Genomic DNA, 20084 nt, shown 5'->3' on the forward strand with positions numbered 1-20084 from the left:
ACAATCCCCTACCTTTGACCTCCCAAGCAGCAGGGGTCACAGGGGTTGCCAACCGCCCCAGCTTTCCTTATTATCAAAATTTCTTTCTGTTAAAGCAACCATAATTCCTATCGGCCTTTTAGTTATCACATAACACTGTGATCACAGTCACAATGCCTGACACATAGAAAACACTCAATAATGCTTGCTGCCTTTTACCTGATCCACAAAACCTTCTGGATCTTTTTAAGATTAACTGCCTTCTAACATTATCTTTCCTATCCTGTACTTGTTCAGTTGGTTTTTTGGGCCCAAGTTTTATACTTGAGACAGCTAGGTGGCACAGTGGATAGAAAGCTGGGTCTGGAATCAGGAAGTCCTGAATTCAAATCTGGCCTCAGATACCATCTAACTATGTGACCCTGGGCAAGTCACAACCTCTGTTTGCCTCAGTTTCCTCAACTGTAAAATGAGGATAATAATAGCATCCATTTAAAACAATGTGGAGCACATCGTAAGTGCTTCTCTGATTTGTTGAAAAGCTTGAGTGTGAGAGAGGAGGTGCCTCTCTGCCCATTCTTGGGTCTGTTCTAGCAGGGACTTTCTCTTTGCCAGGTCTTTTTTTTTCATCATAGATCATAGAATACAGAGCTAGGATCTGAGAGACCATCTGGTCCAACCTGGTCATTTTACATGTGAGGGAACTGAAGGCCAAAAAGATTAAGAGACTTACCTAAGGGATTCTTAGCCCTTCTAACCTCCTTTGCCGCTTGCCTCCTGCTCATAACCTCCTTTTTTCTATTCAGTGGCCACGAATACTCTTCCCATCCAAGACAGAACAGGACATGGGGATATGTCCTTGTCTCTGTCTCACCTGCCATGACCTGGTATCTCCTATCCTGGCACAGTTGCCACCAGTAAATGGTCCCTCCCCAGAGGAGCAGGCCCTCAGGTTCTGATAGGCCACCAGGAAGGCTTTGGCTGCCAGGTAGGCTTGGTATGTAGCAGTCAAGTCATCCAGATTTAGTACAGACAGATGGGTGGGTGTCAACTCCTCCAGCCCTGTGTAGTTCTGGGGAACACATCCTGCTCAAGGTCTTTGACCCAGGCCAGGTGCAGCCCAACAGCTCTTTCCAGAACAACTTTATCAGGTGACTATGTGGGTACCTGGGTGGGTGCAGAGTGGACAGGAAGTGCTGAAGGCCAGGCACTGGCCCTTAGTGTATTGCCAGAGACAGGCTCCCATTTAGCATCTCTCTGGCTTCCCTGTTCAACACTGAGGAGTCTGGCAAAAAAAGAAGTGGATGTGAGCCAGATCCTGTTGGTAACATTCTGATTTTGAAGGGCCATGGCAAAAAGAATGAAGTGGATGTGGTAGCAGTTACAGATGATCGCCTTAGCTGTGGAATCATGGATGGCATCAGCTGCATTGTCCACGTTGGCTATGTGGTAATCGATCCTCTTGGAGAAGCTCATGTAGCCTCCATTCTTTCCAACCTCTTTCCAGAGTTCCTGACCCAGCCACTCAAAGTCCCCACTATCTGAGCCCACCAGGCCCACCCAGGTCCAGTTGAAGTAGAGAAGCATCTTGGCCAATGCCTGTGGTTGGTGGGCTCTTCTGGGGCTGTGCAAAGGAAAGAGGGGAACTGGTGGTGGTCAGAATATTGGGGGTGCTGAGATCCATGACTTATCTAGGAGAAGAAAAAGGGCCAAATGTTTCTGGCCAGAAAAACCAAGAATTTGACTTTGTATTTCTTAAAGCCCACAAGAAGATGCTTGTGGATTAAACCTTGCTCTCTTTTCATCATTATTCACAAAGACCTGACCTTTCATCCATAAGCTAGAGATAAAGGGAGCTAGGTGGCAGAGAGACTAGAATACTGGACTTGGAGTCAGGAAGTCCTGTATTCAAAACCTGTCTCAATCACACAGCTGCATGATCCTAGGCAGGTTATTTAACTTCTCTCAGCCTCAATTTCTCCATCTGTAAAATGAGGATAATAATAGTACCTCCTTCACAGGATTGTTGTGAGTCAAATAAGATAAGTGTTATGTGCTTTGTGAACCTGGAAGTACTATATAAATGACTGCAGGTTGTAGTAGTAACAGTAGTAGTAGTAGTATATACACCACCCAACTCCTAGAGTTTTTTTTGAAAAGAGAATTTTATAAGCCTAAAAGTTCTAAAACAAGAATGGAAATCATTATTATTTAAGCAACTCTCCCATGAATGCCTGTCACATCCCCTCTCCCACTACTCTGGGACTATCACTGAGAACTCACGAGTTTGTAAGTTGAGGCCACAGACTCTATGGGTCTGCCATTTTCATATATAGCTCACAAGCCCAAACCAATAAACTATCCTTTAATAGTCAGCCAGTAGACACAATTAGCTCAGAACAAATGCATTTATGAAGCTGGCATAGTAAGAGCCAAATATTCCTAACAAAAAATCTGGGGCACAATCTCACAAATACACACAGCACCAGTAGGGAGGGTGGTCACATACTTAGAGAACAATGGTAGTAAGGAACACATATAGGGAAGACGTGTGTCGAAGGCAAACTCATTCCTCCCACCGTGTGGGGTCCCAATGTCCATCTTCTCATTTGGTACTCACATATTTCTTCCCTATGCTTAATATCTTTACCATTTGAGACACTCATCTGGGCTCTCTAGTCTCCTCCTCTCTGCGGTTCAACTCACAATTTCCAGGGAGAGTTCTCTTTTCAATATAGTCTCAATCAGTTGATAAACATCTTCTATGTGCCAGGCAAGCATCAGGTCTTCCCGATGCCAAGTCTCACACTCTGTATAGTACAGAACTTTTCCCAATAACATACATTAACATTTGAGAATAGAGGTAGAAGGAGGTACTTTTTCCATTTCAAAGTAGGATGGAGATCTCTTCATCCCTTGGAAAGATTACACTGTGACCTGAAATAATGGGCATCTTTTTGGCCAGTTTGATGAGGGTGGTTTCATCTCTACAGAAGAAGGTCATAGGCCAAAGTTGTACTTAGAAGAAGGGCTCATGTAGAAAGCTATTTGCGAGGGCAAATGGCCATTCGCACTAGGGTTGATATCAGGCAAAGCTGCTCTTACCCCAGGCAGAATGGGCAGTGGTATGATTTCACGGGCCAGTTCTATACACTAATCTCTCCCTTCCTGGCTTATTAATAAAACCTGAAGTGCTATAATGAATACTTTATCCCTTTATGAGGAGCATGTGTATGGGGTGGAGAGATGAACCTTTATTGACCTAGGGAGAGTTATACTAAGTCAGTGGAAAACACATCGGATTGAGAGTCAGGACGCCAGCATTTTGGACTTTGCTTCACCATCTTATTACTATTTTTTTAAGCAAGTTATTTGAGTTATTCTGTTTCATTGACAAAATAAAATTCAGTTCAAAAAGCATTTTACTCTGTGCTGGGCAATGGAGATAAACACAAAAATTATATAAACCGTGTCCATAAGAAGCTCACTTTCTACTTCAGCCAAAAAGCACATACACAGATAAGTAAATGGGGAAAGGGAGGAAAGTAAATGCAAAGTGATTCTTGGAGGAGAGAACACTGAGGACTGTAGGAGATCAGCCTCAGCCTCCTGAAAGGGGCAGAACTTGAGCTGGACATTGAAGAGACCGAGTCATTAAATGACTTGCCCAGGGTCCCACAGGTTCTAAGTAGCAATGACCTTTTACTACACTGTTTCCTTTCTGATTCGTAGACCAAACCTTACATCTTCTTTTGTTGTTGTTTTTGTTGAGTCACTGCAGTCGTGTCCAACTCTTGATGAGCCCATTTGGGGTTTTCTTGGCAAAAATACAGCAGTGATTTTCTATTTCCTTTTCCAGATCATTTTACAGGTGAGGAAATTGAGGCAACCAGAGTTAAGTGACTTACTCAGGTCACACAGCTAGTAAGTATCTAAGGCCGTATTTGATCTCATGAAAATGAGTCTTGGGCAGCTAGGTGGTGCAGTGGATAAAGTACCAGCTCTGGATTCAGGAGAACCTGAGTTCAAATCCAGCCTCAGACACTTGACACTTACTAGCTGTGTGGCTTTGGGCAAGTCACTTAACCCAAATTGCCTCACAAAAAGAGAGAGAGAGAGAGAGAGAGAGAGAGAGAGAGAGAGAGAGAGAGAAAGAAAGAAAATGAGTCTTCCTGATTCCAAGCCCAGTGCTCTATCCATTCTCTTTTACATCTTCTATATGTGGTATTTCCTAGGACAAGAGCCAGTCCTTAGCACAATTGGGAGGAAGGTGGAATGTAACATATGCAAAAGTAAGACAATTCCTTGCATGGAGAAGCTTACATTATATTGGGGGGGGGGGAGATGTAATATGTTAGAGCTAAGTAAATATGGGATGTGTGCAAAAGAAATACAAAGTGACTTGGGAAAATTGACACCTGTGCGACCATCTTTTTTTTGGTAGGGCAATGAGGGTTAGTTAAGTGACCTGCCCAGGGTCACATAGGAGACCTCCTTTTAAAGAAGTTGCCTTTAAATTGAGCTTTGTAAAGGGACAGGGGTCCAAAGGCTTTAACTGAGGAAGGAGAGCACTCCAGGAATGAGAATAGTCTCTGCAAAAGCACAATGACAAAAGATAAAACTTTTCGTGTGTGTGCAACGGGAAGTAGTTCAGTTTAAGTAACACAAAGAATTTGTAAGGGTAAAGAATGTGTAATCCGTCTGGAAAGAGATGCTGAAGTCTGTGAAGTGCTTAGAGGCAATATGCTATAGTGGAGAGGGTACTGAACTTGGAGTTCAGAAGACCTGGATTTTAATACTGCCCCAGACATTTGCTAACTGCATGATTCAGGGCAAATCATGACTTAACCTCATTATCCCTCAGTTTCATCATCTGAAAGATGATGGGGTTGGACTTGACCTCTAAAATCACTTTCAGTTAGAAATGTCTGATCTTGTGATCCTGAATAAGAGAGAGAGAGAGAGAGAGAGAGAGAGAGAGAGAGAGAGAGAGAGAGAGAGAGAGAAGAAAGGGGGGAGGGAAGGAAGGAGAGAGGGAAGGGAAAAAAGTATAACTTGAGCAGGGTTTTGAAGGAAATGGGAGGTTCTAAAAGGTAGTGTTGAAGGAGAACATTCCAGATGATACCAGTACAAAGGTTTGGAGATGGGAAATCTGGCATCATGTGTGAGGTACATCAAGAAAGTAAACTTAGGTAGTTTGTGAGAAGGGGAGTAATATATTAGTAAGTTAGAAAAAGTAATAGGGTACAATAAGGTTGAAATGTTTCCTAATTGCCTGCCAATTGCTATAGTCTTCCCCCAAACCACACACACACACACACACACACACACACACACACACACACACTTGTACACACATTAATTACATATAGAGATAGTGGTTATTTATGTAACTTTGTTGTTGAGTCATTTCAGTGGTCTCCAACTCTTCATGACCCCATTTGAGGTTTTCTTGGCAAAGATGCTGAGATAGTTTACAATTTCCTTCTTCAGCTTATTTTACAGATGAGGAACTTAGGTAAACTGGGTTAAGCGACTTCCCCAAAGTGAGGCTAGATTTGAACTCAGGAAGATGAGTCTTCTTGGCTCCCAACCCAGTGTTCTATCTGCCGCCCCACCTAGTTGCCCTATATATGTAACTGGGTTATAGTTATTTCTATTTGTCCTCTTTGTTTTATTCTGCATATATGTTGCTCCCAAGATGAGAGATGACTTTTTTCACTGTTTGAATTGGCAACCAAAGTGCCTAGAACATAGCTGGTGCCTAATAAATGCTTTTTTATTGACTGGTTGTTTTAAAGATAGTTTGGTTCCCTGATTGATAAATGGTCAAAGGATATGAAGAGACAGTTTTCAGACAAAGAAATCAAAGCTATCTATAATCATATCAAAAAATGCTCTAAATCACTATTGATCAGCAAAATGCAAGTTAAAACCACTCTGAGGTATCACCTCACACCTATCAGAGTGGCAAATATGACAAAAATGGAAAATATTGGATGTTGGAGGGGATGTGGGAAACCTCGGATGTTAATCCACTGTTAGTGGAGTTGTGAAAAGATCCAACCATTCTGTAGAGCAATTTGGAACTACGCCCAAAGGGCTATAGAACTGTGTATACCCTTGATTCAGCAATATCACTGCTAAGTTTATATCCCAAAGAAATTCCCAAAAAGAGAAAAAGACCTATTTCTACAAAAATATTTATAGCAGCTCTTTTTGTGGTGGCTAAGAATTGGAAATCAAAGGAATGACTATCCATTGGGGAATGGCTAAACAAGTTGTGGTTTATGATGGCGATGGAATATTATTGTGCTATAATAAATGACAAGCAGAATGATTTCAGAAAGTCCTGGAAAGACATGTATGAATTGATGTATAGTGAAAAGAGGGGAACCAAGAGAATACTGTGCCCAAAGACAGCAATATTGTTTGATGAAAAACTGTGAATGACTTTACTATTTTCAACAATACAATGATCCAAGACAATCCCAAAAGACTATTGATGAAACGTGCTATCCACCTCCAAAGAAAGAACAGATATGGATGGAACACAGACTGAAGCAGGCTCTTTTTCACTTTCTTTCATTTTTTCTTTTATTCAAGTTTTCATATATAAAATGACTAATATGATAATTTTTTTTGTTTTGTTATCTTTGCAGGGCAATGAGAGTTAAGTGACTTGTCCAGGGTCACACAGCTAATAAGTGTCAATTGTCTGAGACTGGATTTGAACTCAGTCCCTCCTGAATCCAGGGCTGGTGCTTTATCCACTGTGCCACCTAGCTGCCCCAATAGTAATGTTTTACATAATTGTACATGTATAACCTTAAAACCAGTCCCTTCAGGCAGGTGGGGCTCATTAGCCTTGGCAGGCCACCCGCCTACAGGAAGGAACCCTGATTTTAAACCTCCACTGCCTTGCAGCTATACCCATATATGGGAAAGGCTTTGGGAGTTAACCCTGAGGAAAAACCAGAAGTCAGGGTCCCTTAGGCAGTTGGATGTTGGACATCACATCCCTCTGGCAACTCCTGCAGCGGCACTGGTGCCAAACTGTATTGGCTCTGCCTCTCCTTTGGATCCACCAATGTCACGGAGAGGGAAAATCTACTGTATGGGCAACAGCTTGTTTTCTATATTGATCCGCCCAGACCAGCACCCTGGAAAGGACACTCCAGCTACTCCTCATGAGGTAGATACAACACGGGATGTGGCAGTTACCAGTTATAAGTCACTCAGGAGCTGCGGCTCCCTTATCGGACTGCACAGCCACACTGTGGCCTGTGGCTCTTCAAGGTGTTGATCTATGGTCATCCGCGACTGGTGGAGGCCTACTACTACATGTATAACCTATATCTGATTGCTTTCCACCCCAGAGAGGGGAAAGGGGAGGGAGGGAAGGAGGGATAAAAAGTGGAACCCAAAACTATAAAACAATTTTTTTTACTTTAAAAAAATTTTAAAATAAAGGTAGTTTGGGTCCAGGTTGTAAAATGATTTAAAAACTAAATAGAAGGACATGAATTTGATTGTAGATGCAATAAGAAGTTATTCTGACTATACTCAGTATGGAGAGATCATCATGAAAAAAGCTCTAGACTTGGAGTCTAGCATCTGGGCTCAAAACCCAACTCTCCTACTTGCTCCCCTTATGGCTTTGGGTATATCACTCCACCTATCTGTTCCTCTTCTGCAAAATAAAGTAGTAGGATCTGTTCATCTCTCAGGTCCCTCCTGGCTCTGATCACTATGAGTGCATGTTCCTATAACTAATCGTGAAAGCCTTGGCATGAGCTACTCCCTAAAGCTAACCTCCACCAGGTTCATGTTCCCTACCCAGACCTATCCACTACCCAGACCCACTCCACTGACGGGCATTGTGGGAATTACAGCCTCTGCAACATCCTCGAGTGTATACAGTCATCCTCAGTAATTGCAAAAGACTCAAAGATTCTCAAGGACAAAAATAAAATTAAAGCCACTATTCTTTAATGCAGCCATATAGGCCTGATAGTGACCTGGTCTAGAGTAGCACTGAACCTGGACCTGCATACTAGTTCTACCTGCCCTAAAATTAACTCTCCTCATGATCTTCCACTATTTACCCACCTCCCAGCTAGCTGTCCAGGCAAGAACAACAAAGTGCTAGCTAATAATAATGATAATTATAAATTATATAATGCAAATATTATTACTAGCTAATACGTCTATAGTGCTTTAAGGTTACAAAGCATTTCACTCATAGTATCTCAATTTCTCTTCATAACAACCCAGTGAAATAGCTGCTATTACTATCCCCTTTTACCAATGAGGAAAGTGAGGCTGAGAAGTGTTAAGTGACTTACTTGCCCATGGCAGCTTAATGACGTAGTAGAAAAACCAGTGGTCTTGGAGTCCAAAGAACCACATTGTGTGACATTGAGCAAGTCATTTAAACATTCTGGGCTTCTTGTTAATATACATGTAAAATGAGGTTCATGCCTCTCGCCCTACTTAGCTCACAAAGGTTTTGTAAGGAAAACACTTGATAAACTTGAAAGTATGATTTAAGTATAAATTCTTACTTTTGGTAAATAGCCTCAATGTGTTATTCTTCCTCAGAGTATATTCATTTTAATAGTTTGTAACCCTAAGGAATGAATCTCTAATGGTAAAATTTCAGGCATCAATTAAAACCGAGCACAAAGCTATTTTGCCTTTTCCTGGGACTCCTCAGATCACATTATGTGACCACTCATCCACTGCACCCTGGAGCGCACATGCCTTGGTTGTGGGTGGGAAGGGACCAGGGTCTCTGGGAACAAAGAGGGCTTTTAGTCTTTGAGAAGAGAGGAGAACACTAGAACAGGCACCTCTCACTAGCCATGAATTCTCCATGTCTCAAGGTATATCACTCACCTGAGAGACTTGGTAAACAGAGAGCAACTCATCCATGACCTCCGACTCGGGGGAAGTCACCCCACCTATGATTCCCAGGAGTCAGTGCTGGGGGTGGCAATCAAAGCTGGGTGTTGGGAGGAGCTGTCCAGACAGGAGGGTGAGAGTGCTCCCCAGAGCCTGGGTCTCAGACACACAGGAATCATAGAGCTGAAATTCCACTGTGACATTGGGCAGGAAGCTGGGATCTCTAGTTGCCTCTTCCACAGCAAATAGCATGCCCAGGGCATCCCGGAAAAAAAACAACAAGCTTTGAATCTTAAGAAAGGAACAAAACACAGCAGGCTCACAGCTGCTATAGCCTTAGGGAGCAGTGTATCACAGTGTCTTAGAAAGCTCCCTCCTTCCCCATGGGCTGGACATATGCTTCTTTCTCTGATGATACATACTTTGGTTATTCCCTCCCACAATCCCTGGACCTCAGTTTCCTTCTCTTTAAAATGAGACAATTAAAGTACATCAGGGTCACAGGCAACTTTGCAAGTCCATGGGCTCCCTCTGGCCTCCTTTTCAGAATAATGGTTCTAAATGCATAAAACAGAGAGCATTACAAAGGAAACCAGAGGTTAGGAAAATTAAAGATGTTATTTTTTTGTGTGTACAAGTTCAGAGACAACACCCCACCCCCATTTCCCAGGTTAAGAATATCTGAACCAGGTGATATCTAAGTTCCCTTTGAGATTTTTGCATAATGGATAGGATGTAAGACTTGGGGCCAAGAAGCTTTTGTTTCAGATCCCACTTCACACACTTACTGTATGACCCAAAAGAAGTCAGGTCATCTCTCTGATTCTCAGAGAGCCTCTGAGCCTCCTGTAAAAAGCCTACAGGCTCAAAGGAAATGACATATATAATGTACAATTAGCAACTTTAATATGAGATAATATTATTGTTGTTGCCATGCATCTTTAGACGGATGACTTGGATGGAGATATCAGGGCAGCACTTCTTAAATTAGCTGCTGACACAAAGATAAATATGTGGCTTGACAGAGAGACTCAGGATTATGAGACCATGAGAAGACCATAAGAATGGGCCAAATCCAACAAAATATAATTCAGTGGGCATAAAAGTAAGGTTTTTTTGCCATGTTTAAAAAACCCCTGTATGGGAGACTTGACCCGGAAATGGTTCAAGGGAAAATGACTTTGAAGTTTGAATTGACTCCAGAATCAATGTGAGCATACAATGTGACAGAGCAACAGAGGAGGAAACTGAAATGTTTAGCTGCATCATTAAAAAAGGAGTGATCTTGGAGCAGCTAGGTGGCACAGTGGATAAAGCACCAGCCCTGGATTCAGGAGGAGCTGTGTGACCCTGGGCAAGTCACTTAACCCCACTTGCCTCACTAAAAAAAAAAAAAAGTGAGTGATCTGATGAGCAAGATGCTATCAGAAAAACCTGGAAACACTTACATGAGCTGATGCAAAGTGAAATGTACTGTATACAAAGCAACAGCAATATTGTAAGATGTGAATGACTGTGAATGACAGCTATTTTCAGCTAACAGTGATCCAAGACAACTCTGAAGGACTTACGAAAAATGCAATCTATCTCCAGAAAAAGAACTGATGGTATCTGAATACAGATTAGAAGCATAATTTTTTAATTCCTTTTTCTTAAGTTTTTTTGTCTCTTTTTCTTTCACAACCTGACTAATGTGGAAATGTTTTGCATGATTACACATTTATAACTTATATTGAATTGTGTTCTTAAGAGGGGGTGGGGAGGGAGGGAGAGATTTTGGAATGTAAAGTTTTAAAAATTGACATTAAAATTGTTTTACATGTAATTTGGTGGAAAAAATAAAATTCTAAATTAAAAAGGGGAGTGATCCCCATCCTACAGTACTCTGCCCTGGTCAGGCACCATCTGGAGCAGTACTCTAACTTAAGGCGACCACAATTTAGATTTTAAACATCACATCTGTGATGTGCTTCCTAAATCACTTTCCTCTCTCATAATAACAACCCTGTGAAGTAAAAGGCAGCAATGATTATCTCTGTCTTATATATGATGAAACTGGGGGTTCAGAAAGGCAAATGACTTCCACACCACACCAACCACACAGCTACTAAAAAAGGGCATTAAATGACCTCTCCTGGGTAGCTCAGCCAGGAGCAGAAGGGGCCTTCAAGCCCCGTTCTCCTAACCCCAAATCAGTATTCACTCTATTTCATCACCTTGGTGTTTCTGCTTAAGAAGGTTCTGGTTACAGAGAACTTCATATTCTAAACACAACCCCATGAGAAAGGTCGGTAGGACGGAGATTATCTTCAGCTGACAGGTGAAGAAATAGAGGCACATGTGAGGTGGCTTCCTTACCTGAAGGGATACCCTGAGTGAGTGAGGGAGTCAGGACAAGTTCCCAAATCTTCTGACTCCACAGACCAAGTCTACATATCACACACTGCTACTCCTGCCCTGGGTATTCTGTGAATCATGAGTAGGGAGACCAAATCACAGTTCTCTGTCACTCCATCACTTCATGAATCTTCATTAAGTTCTTGCCCAACCCAGTATACCCAGCCCAACGTGCTATATATATTCTTTTCACTCAAGAAGCTTTTTTTATGCTGAGCAATAAAGAATTAATACATATTTAACAATTGGCTCTATGAGGGAGAAAAATGTACACAGGCTCACTTCAAAGTTTAATCTGTATTACTGACATTTTCTCCATCACTTAAGTCTGGAAAATCCACAGAACGATAAACCAAGTCGGGATTCGTAGCCATTGCCCATTTCTGAGGGGTGCCTGCTCATGCTAAAAACTTTAAAATGGGCTCTCTGAGCTAGCTCCAGCACATTCCTGAGGGGAAGCCTGATACCACTGTGGGTTAAGAAGGAATAGTGAGTCAAGGATGAATAAAGTGAATAATTGGGAGTTACAATGTCAATCCTTTTGGCATTTAGCTCAGGAAAGGGAGAAGACAGCTTTGGGAAGGAGGTTAAGGTTAGAATGTGGGTTTTGTTCGTTTGTTTGTTTGCTTGCTTGCTTGTTTTTTTAGTGAGGCAATTGGGGTTAAGTGACTTGCCCAGGGTCACACAGCTAGTAAGTGTTAAGTGTCTGAGGCCAGATTTGAACTCAGGTATTCCTGACTCCAGGGTCGGTGCTCTATCGACTGCGCCACCTAGCTGCCCCAGAATTTGGTTTTAATATGGTTCAAATGCTATTGTGAGAGAATGGCCCTCCCTGATGGGTAATTAGCTATCTATCCTGTCTCAAAGTACCCTAAACTTTGCCCTACCAGTGCATCCTTTTCCAGTTGCCTAAGTTGATTTTCTTTAAATGTCAACTTTATCAGGCCAACCAATCCCCTCCACTAAAAATTTCCAGTGTCTCCTTATTACTGAGAGGAGTGAGACAAAGTCAAAATTCAAGCCTTTCCTCAATCTACCTCCTCTCTAAATTTTCAGCCTTATTTTTCATTACTCTTCTAAACTCAGTTGATGCATCAACAGCACTTATTAATGTGCCAAGTACCAGGGATAAAAAAAACAATAGTGAAACACTCCCTGCCCTCATGGGACTTGTATTCTAATGGAAGAGACTATATAGATAAGGGTGTACCAAATACATACAAGGCAATTTAGGGAGACAGGGTGCTGGTACATGGGGGAAGCAAGGGGAAAAGAAAGACCTCACATAGGAGATGGCACTTAATCTGAATGTTTAAGGAAACAGGGGAATCTAAGAAACAGAGATGAAAAGGGAGAACACTCTAGACTGGGGAAAGAGCCTGTGTAAAGGCTTAGAGATAGGAGATCTCCTAAACTGACCTATTCTAGCCATCATGCCCAGAATAGGGCTTGTGCTTGCCTACCGCTGAGCATGATGGCATATGCCAATGATCACTGCTGTTGCAGAGGCTGAGGTTGGTGGATAGCTTGAGCCCAAGAGTTCCAAGCTGCAGTAAGCTAAGCCAATTTAGTGTCCAAACTACATCTAACCACTTTCATGTGAGCTCTTGAGAGCAAGAAGTTACTAGGAGGTTTAAATAGGAGTGAGCCGGTTCAGGTCAGACTCAGCAGATCTGTTCAGAAGTGGCATGAAGCCTGTGAGTGGCCCTTCCATGCTGGGAAAGATAGGGAGAACCAGTTTAAAGGGGAGAGCGAAGCAGGCTTTTCCTGCCCTGACCCTTCTACCCACCATCTCCAAATCCCTCTCTTACTTCAGGGCCCAGATCCAAACCAAGCTCCTGTGAGAAGTCATCACTGATCATCCACCTGGCGGTACCCCTCCTCCTTAAGCTCCTCTGGCTCTTGCCATCTGCACTATTCCTTGAACATTTGGTGTATGCCACTTGAGGTCTGTTCGGTCTTCCAAACTAAAATGCAAACTGGGTGGGAAGATTTAACGTCTGGGGAAGGCCCTACTCTGTCATTTGCCTAATTGCTGGTCAAGTCCTAAATCCCTATGCCAAGTGACAAAGGGGCAGTGTGGTTCAGTGAGCATAGCACTGAACTGGGAGTCAGAATGCCTTGGTTTAAGGGGCCAGATAAGTGGCACAGTGGATAAAGCACCAGCCCTGTAGTCGGGAGGACCTGAGTTCAAATCTGGCCTTAGATACTTGATACTTACTAGCTGTATGACCCTGGGCAAGTCACTTAACCCTCATTGCCCCACAAAAACAAGCAAAAAAAAAAGAATGCTTTGGTTCAAACCCTATTTCTGCCACTTATTATCTCTGTGCCCTTGGGCAAATCTCTTGACCTCAGGTTTCCCCTCCGTAAAATGAGGAGATTAGACATGGACAATCTCTAAATCCTCTTCCAGAGGATTTCTCTCTTACAGAGAGAAAAGCATAGGCTTTAAAAACTAGATCCAACAAAGAAACAGTTCCTAGTGATTAAAACTGTTACTCGGAGGGGCAGCTAGGTGGCGCAGTGGATAGAGCACTGGCCCTGGATTCAGGAGGACCTGAGTTCAAATCCGGCCTCAGACACTTAACACTTACTAGCTGTGTGACCCTGGGCAAGTCACTTAACCCCAATTGCCTCACCAAAAAAAAAAAAAAAAGAAAAAAAACCCGTTACTCGGGCAGCTAGGTGGTACAGTGGATAAAGCATGGGCTCTGGATTCAGAGGGACCTGAGTTCAAATCCAACCTCAGATACTTGACACTTAATAGCTGTGGTGACCCTGGGCAAGTCACTTAACCCTCATTTCTCCGCCCAAAAAGAAAAAAACTGTTACTCAATTGGACGTAATAAACAGCAGATCCTGTCCTGAGAGCAGGCTTTGTTAGAAGGACAGGAGAGAGATGCAAGGCTTTGTGGCCAAGGAAAATGAAGAGACAAGAGGCATGCCACGGTTGGCAGAAAGGGAAATAGGACAGAAAAGGGATGTAGGTGTGCCATGAAAATGTATAAGAAGAACTTCCCATTTTGTCCCAGATCATAAGATTATCGATTTAGAGCTAGAGCAAAACTTATAGACCATCAAGCACAGTCCAACAATGTCTTTACTTTATAGATAAGAAAAGAGGGAACAAAGTAAGAGAATAAGTGACTTGCCTAGGATCACACAGCTAGTAAATTCTAATATAAGATTGGAACCCTATCCTTTCTGAATCCAAATTCAGATCTTTATCCATTACAACATGCCCTGGCATGGAGAGGAATGAATGTAGCAGGGGTCCAAAATGGGCATGTTTTTGGCACTCATGGTGGGAAGGGATAGAGGTTTTTTGTAAGAGAAAGTGGTAGGGCATCTAGATGGCTCAATGGATAAAGCACCAGCTCTAGATTCTGGAGGACCTGAGTTCAAATCTGGTCTCAGATACTTGACATTTACTAGCTGTGTGACCCTGGGCAAGTCACTTAACCCCAATTGCCTCACAAAAAAAAAAAAAAAGAGAGAGAGAGAAAGTAGCAAGATGCAGGAAACAAACCTTGCCTGGAACACAAGGTTGCTGGAACTGCATTTGTCCTGTGTGACATTTGGAAGATGTCCCAAGATATTGAGGGAAGGGGAGTAATCTCTGCCCCGCATGGCTCAAACAGGGATGGTGCCCATGGCTTTGGTCTCAAACACAGAAATCTAACCCCGCGCTCAATTAACTTAGGAATAGGTGCAAACATGCTAGATTTAAACACAGGAAGAGGTGAGATCCAATTTTTCATCACCAAGGGAGATGTCAGTCAAGATGACAGCATGATATAATGGGAAGAATAATTACTTTTGAGTCAGATGACCCGGGATATTCTTTTTTGGCCCTGCCACTCCTTGAATATACCATCCTAGGTTAGATGCCATCACTTGGTTGAGCGTCAGATTTATATGCAATTATCTCTAAGCTGGCTTCAAAGTTCCACATTCTATTACCCCAGGAAATATCCTCATGGAAAATGAAGGCTAGAAAGTGATAGTCCCAGTACTTATACTCTCTTCCCTTACTTACATCAATCATGGTATCTCCTTGTGATGGTTAAAATCTAATGTGTGTGTCTGACCCCTCCCCCCAGTGTGGAGGGGGGAGAAGTAGCTAAGGTTTACTTATAAATTCAGCAACAGTTTAGGCTTTTAAGCATTTATTAAAGTATATTAGGGGTTAGCAAAGAGAGAGAGAGAACACCACCTTCACCTAGCTATCTAAGAGACTGAATTTCCCTCAGTTCCACCAGAAGCCCCCTGTTGAACTGGAAGAGGGGCAGTCCCCACACACAGCTCCAAGCTAATTGGCTGGTAGCATTCAAGTCCATTGATTGACGTGACTTACAGGTGGTTCTATGAATAGAGGTAACTTCTGGACACCAGGCTGACCATTAGAAAAGGTCATCTCACAATGTCTTTCTCAACAGGGGGTAGCTCCCTGGTTCTCACATCCTCCTTAGTCCTTTTGTCAGTCAAGAAGCATTTATTAAGTGCCTCCTATGGGATAGGCATTGTGATAATCACTAGAGATGGGAAAAGGCAAAAACATGGGTTTTGCTCTCAAGGGCTCAATGTCCAATGGGAAATGCAAGATGTATCATTACTCCTACCCCACACCATTCACCCAACTGTGAGAGAAATTCCTTCTACCACTCTTCCAACAGAGGTACCTGAAGATGGCTAGATCAAAGAACCTACTCTCTTGGTTATACCTGTTTTTCCCCTGTCCTCTAATCTGACTAACAGATACCCCTTCACAGAGCTTCTCACACTTCTGGAAAGGAAAACAGACTTGTCTATCCTGTGGGGAAGGGGCTTGGCTCAACAACACCTGGTTTCATCTTCTCAGTTGTATGTCCCAGAAAGGACCATGGAAGAAGAGGGTTGGAATTAGCAGGAGACAAGGACATAAAGAACCTTTTGTTTCAGAGCAAAAATGGTAGGACAATTAGGATGGACCAAATTTCCATGAAATAGGTGTGTCTCCCAGAAAAAAACATATCTTTCCCAGTTGTCCCCAAGAGTGTGCCATGGGAAGAAGTGATTTCAGAGGTCACTCTCCTCAAACACCATTTCAAACTTATGTTCAGTTCTCTTCCAAGCCCTTGACTGAGCTACAGCTGGGAGCGCTAAATACTTAGTTTCTCTTTTTGTCCCAGAGTACATATTCTTGCAAAGAATCCACCTTTCAAAAGTGAACCACTTGGCCTCAAGGCAGGCAGCAGAAGCTTGAAAGGGTAGAAGAGCACAGTCTTGGTAACACAGAGAGAGTGTTTATAAAAGAAAACATCAGAAACAGTGTAGACAATACAGAAGAGGGTGGTTTATGTCTTCAGAGGGATCATAGCATGTAGACACAAAAGCCAGCTGCTCCAAGGCCATCATTTTACAATGAGGCCCAGAGAGTAATGACTGCCCCCATGGTCACACAGGTCACAACAGTAATAAGAGGCAGAGCCAGGATTTGAAGCCAGGTCTTCTCATTTGAAATCCAATACTAGAGATAACCAGGGTGGTGTGATTGTGGCTCTGTCCATTGTGCTGAACTTGAAGGCTAAGTGTCTGACTATATTTCTAGTCCTTAGCACAAAACAGGAATAATTAGGAATAACTGAGAATTGGGCCACCTAATGGTGGACTAAGGTCAACATCTCCCCCACCTGCTGCCCAGCTAAGGGTACGTTTTCTATTTGGCTTCTGTTGTGTTCCTCAAATACAAAAATGTTTAGGACCAGCACAGTTTCCACTACACCAAAGTGTCTTTCAAAGTGGAGTCAAATAAAGTGAAACTTGGAAGGATAATATGAAGATAATAATGATGAGTTTGTCACTATTTTGCTTTTATACCATTTATAGAGTTTGTGGTTTACAAAAGTCATTCAAATATTATACACAATAAGTATAAACAATCTTTTGTATATGGCACCAACATGCTGGCTGCTGCTTGCTGTTCTGGTAAATAGTGCCTTACAATGTGCCTCTCTTATGTACTTGCCACTACTCATCTTGCAACATAGTATTTTTGGATTCAAAATCATTAAATAATAGATTTTCAAGGAATCTTATGGATCCCCCTGCCCAACCCTCAATTTTGTAAATGTAGGAACTGAGACCAAGAGAGGGGAAGTGGCATTCCCAAGTCACACAGTGAGTTAGTGGCACAGCTGGCTCTTCTGCCTCCTAGTTCAGTGGCCTTTCATATTACTGCACTATGTTTACTTAACTTAATTTCTACCCTACTACATTTTAATCTCCTTAGGGTTAGGAAACTTGTCTTACATACGCAAATGAGACTAGAGCAGATGAACTCTAAGATCCCTTCCAGTTTTCAACCTATGGGCTCTCTTAGATCCAAAGATGGCATCCATGAAGAAGAATTTTATAAATGTTAGTTATTATATCCGTTATTTGGAGAAGAATAAAGTCACAATGAATGATTCAGCCAGAACTAAATCTCTTGGGAGACCTGCAGTCTATTGATGACTTTTCCGAAGGCAGCTTTCACCTCCTTGTTCCTCAGGCTGTAGATAAAAGGGTTCAACATGGGAATGACCACAGTATAGAAGACAGATACCACCTTATCCTCTTCAATTGATTTACTTGAGTTGCTGCGCAGATACATGAATATGAGGGTCCCAAAGAAGAGGATCACAGCTATGAGGTGGGAAGCACAGGTAGAAAAGGTCTTGGCTCTGCCTCCAACTGACTTGACCTGCAGGATGGCCCTGATGATGAACAGGTAGGATACCAGAATCACCAGAGCATTGGCCAAAATCACAAAGTTGCCAAAGAAGATAATCAGAATTTGGCTGGTGGTGGTGTCACTGCATGAAAGGTCCAGCAGAGGTGGCAGATCACAGAAGTAGAAGTTGATCTCATTGGGCCCACAAAAGGAAAGTGTGAATGTGCAGGCTGTACGGATGATAGCCCCTGACAAGCCACCACCATAGGCTCCTGCCACCAAGCCCCAACGAGTGCCCACTGTCATGGCTGAGGAGTACAGTAGAGGACTGCTAATGGCAACATAACGGTCATAGGCCATCACTGCTAGCACAAAACACTCAGTGCCAGCACAGACTGTGAAAAAGAAGAACTGAGCAGCACAAGAGTGATAGGAGATGCTTGTCCTGCCAATAACCAGGGTGACCAAGATCTGAGGAATAATGACTGAAGAGTAGCAGGCATCCAAGAGGGAGAGGTGGCTCAGGAAGAAGTACATGGGGGTGTGGAGACGGGAATCCAAACAGGTCAGTAGGACCATGCCCATGTTGCCCAGCACAGTGATGAGGTAGAAACTGAGAAACACCAGGAAGAGAATAACTCCCAACTTGGGCTGGTCAGTAAAGCCAATGAGAATAAATTCTGTCACGGTAGTGTGATTCTGCTCAGCCATTGACTCCACTACTGCCTGATTGTGTGAGGTACAGAATGGCATTAAGGACCCCTGGACCTAGCACAACATGACAATCAAGCACACTGTGAAGGAAATGCAATGAGGAGTTAAAGGACACTTCAAGGAAAGGATAATTATCTCACTGCACACTAGACAAAGCAAACATGTATCAATGGTTAGCCAAAATGTTTGCATAGAGTGTGGGAAGGCAAGAATGATTAGCAGTGGGGTAAAGAGAGAAGGGTCCTTAATCAGGAAATGAGAAAGCCAAAACCAGATAATGAGACTACAGTAATAGTGACAACAACTAACATTTAGAGATCTCTTACTAGGTACCAGACTCAGTTCTAAGTACTTTACAATTATTGTCTAATTCAATCTTCATAACAAACCTAAAAAGAAGGCACTTTTATTCTCATTTTACCTATGAGGACACTGAGGTGAAAACAGAGATCAAGCGACTTCCTCAAGATAAAATAGCTAGTGTCTGAGACTGGATCTGAACTCAGTCCTTCCTGACTATAGGCCTTTGTACCCTACCCACCAATACCATTTAGTACTTGAAAATTTAAAGGGCTAAAGCATTCACAAAAACTGGTATAAGTAGCAGGATGTTTAAACAGAAAAGTCAGAAAGGAATCAGAAGGCAAAATACAAAGCATGTTAAAGGAGCTGGTCATTGGTTTGATATTGCTGCAAAAAGGAACAAGAATTTGGAACAGAGGGAATCTATTTCTCTTTATGAGATCATCCTAAGAGCAATGGGTCAAAATTACAGAGAGGAAGATTTCAATTCCTTTTAAGAAAATGGTTCCAAGAATAATGAACCTCCTGAAGAGCCTTGAGAAGTGGTGAGAGGCCCATCACTGGTTTTCTCTATATCAAATCCTGGAAGACCACCTAAGAGGAGATCCCTGTTCAGATAACAAGTGGATCAGATGAGGTTTGAAGTCCATTCCAATGCTAAGATTCTGCGTGATTCTAAAAGGATGCAGACATTGCGGGCTTCATTACTAAACAGACATACAATTGAGAAGACCACTTTGCTTCATTCTTCTGCCTGCTTACTTAGGAGGTCCCCCTTGAGGACAATGATTGTATTTTGCCTTTCCTTCTTTACCCAGCACTTAGTAGTTCCAGGCACACAGTAGGCACTTAATAAAGATTTATTAACTGACTATTTAATTCAGTACATTGTGGGGCAGCTAGGTGGCACAGTGGATAGAACACCGGCCCTGGAGTCAAAAGAACCTGAGTTCAAAATCGGGCCTCAGACACTTGACACTTACTAGCTGTGTGACCCTGGGCAAGTCACTTAACCCTCATTGCCCTGCAAAAAACCAATAGCATTAATTCAGTACATTGTTCTACCTTCACATTCCTCCCCCTTGAT

At 42.6% G+C, this 20084-nt stretch overlaps 1 protein-coding gene across 1 annotated transcript; it reads right to left on the bottom strand.

Annotated features, from left to right (window-relative positions):
- Nucleotides 1-17746: 17746 nt before the first annotated feature.
- Nucleotides 17747-19030, bottom strand: LOC122732683 (olfactory receptor 9I1-like). The gene is made up of 2 exons (XM_043972993.1): nucleotides 19004-19030; nucleotides 17747-18694 (listed from the first exon to the last, which is right to left on the bottom strand). The coding sequence occupies exon 2, from the start codon at nucleotides 18689-18691 to the stop codon at nucleotides 17747-17749; it is 945 nt and encodes a 314-aa protein (XP_043828928.1). The 5' UTR covers nucleotides 18692-18694; nucleotides 19004-19030.
- Between the last annotated feature and the right edge of the window lie 1054 nt (nucleotides 19031-20084).

This window comes from Dromiciops gliroides, chromosome 6 (assembly GCF_019393635.1).
Source record: "Dromiciops gliroides isolate mDroGli1 chromosome 6, mDroGli1.pri, whole genome shotgun sequence".
Classification (NCBI taxonomy): Eukaryota; Metazoa; Chordata; class Mammalia; order Microbiotheria; family Microbiotheriidae; genus Dromiciops; species Dromiciops gliroides.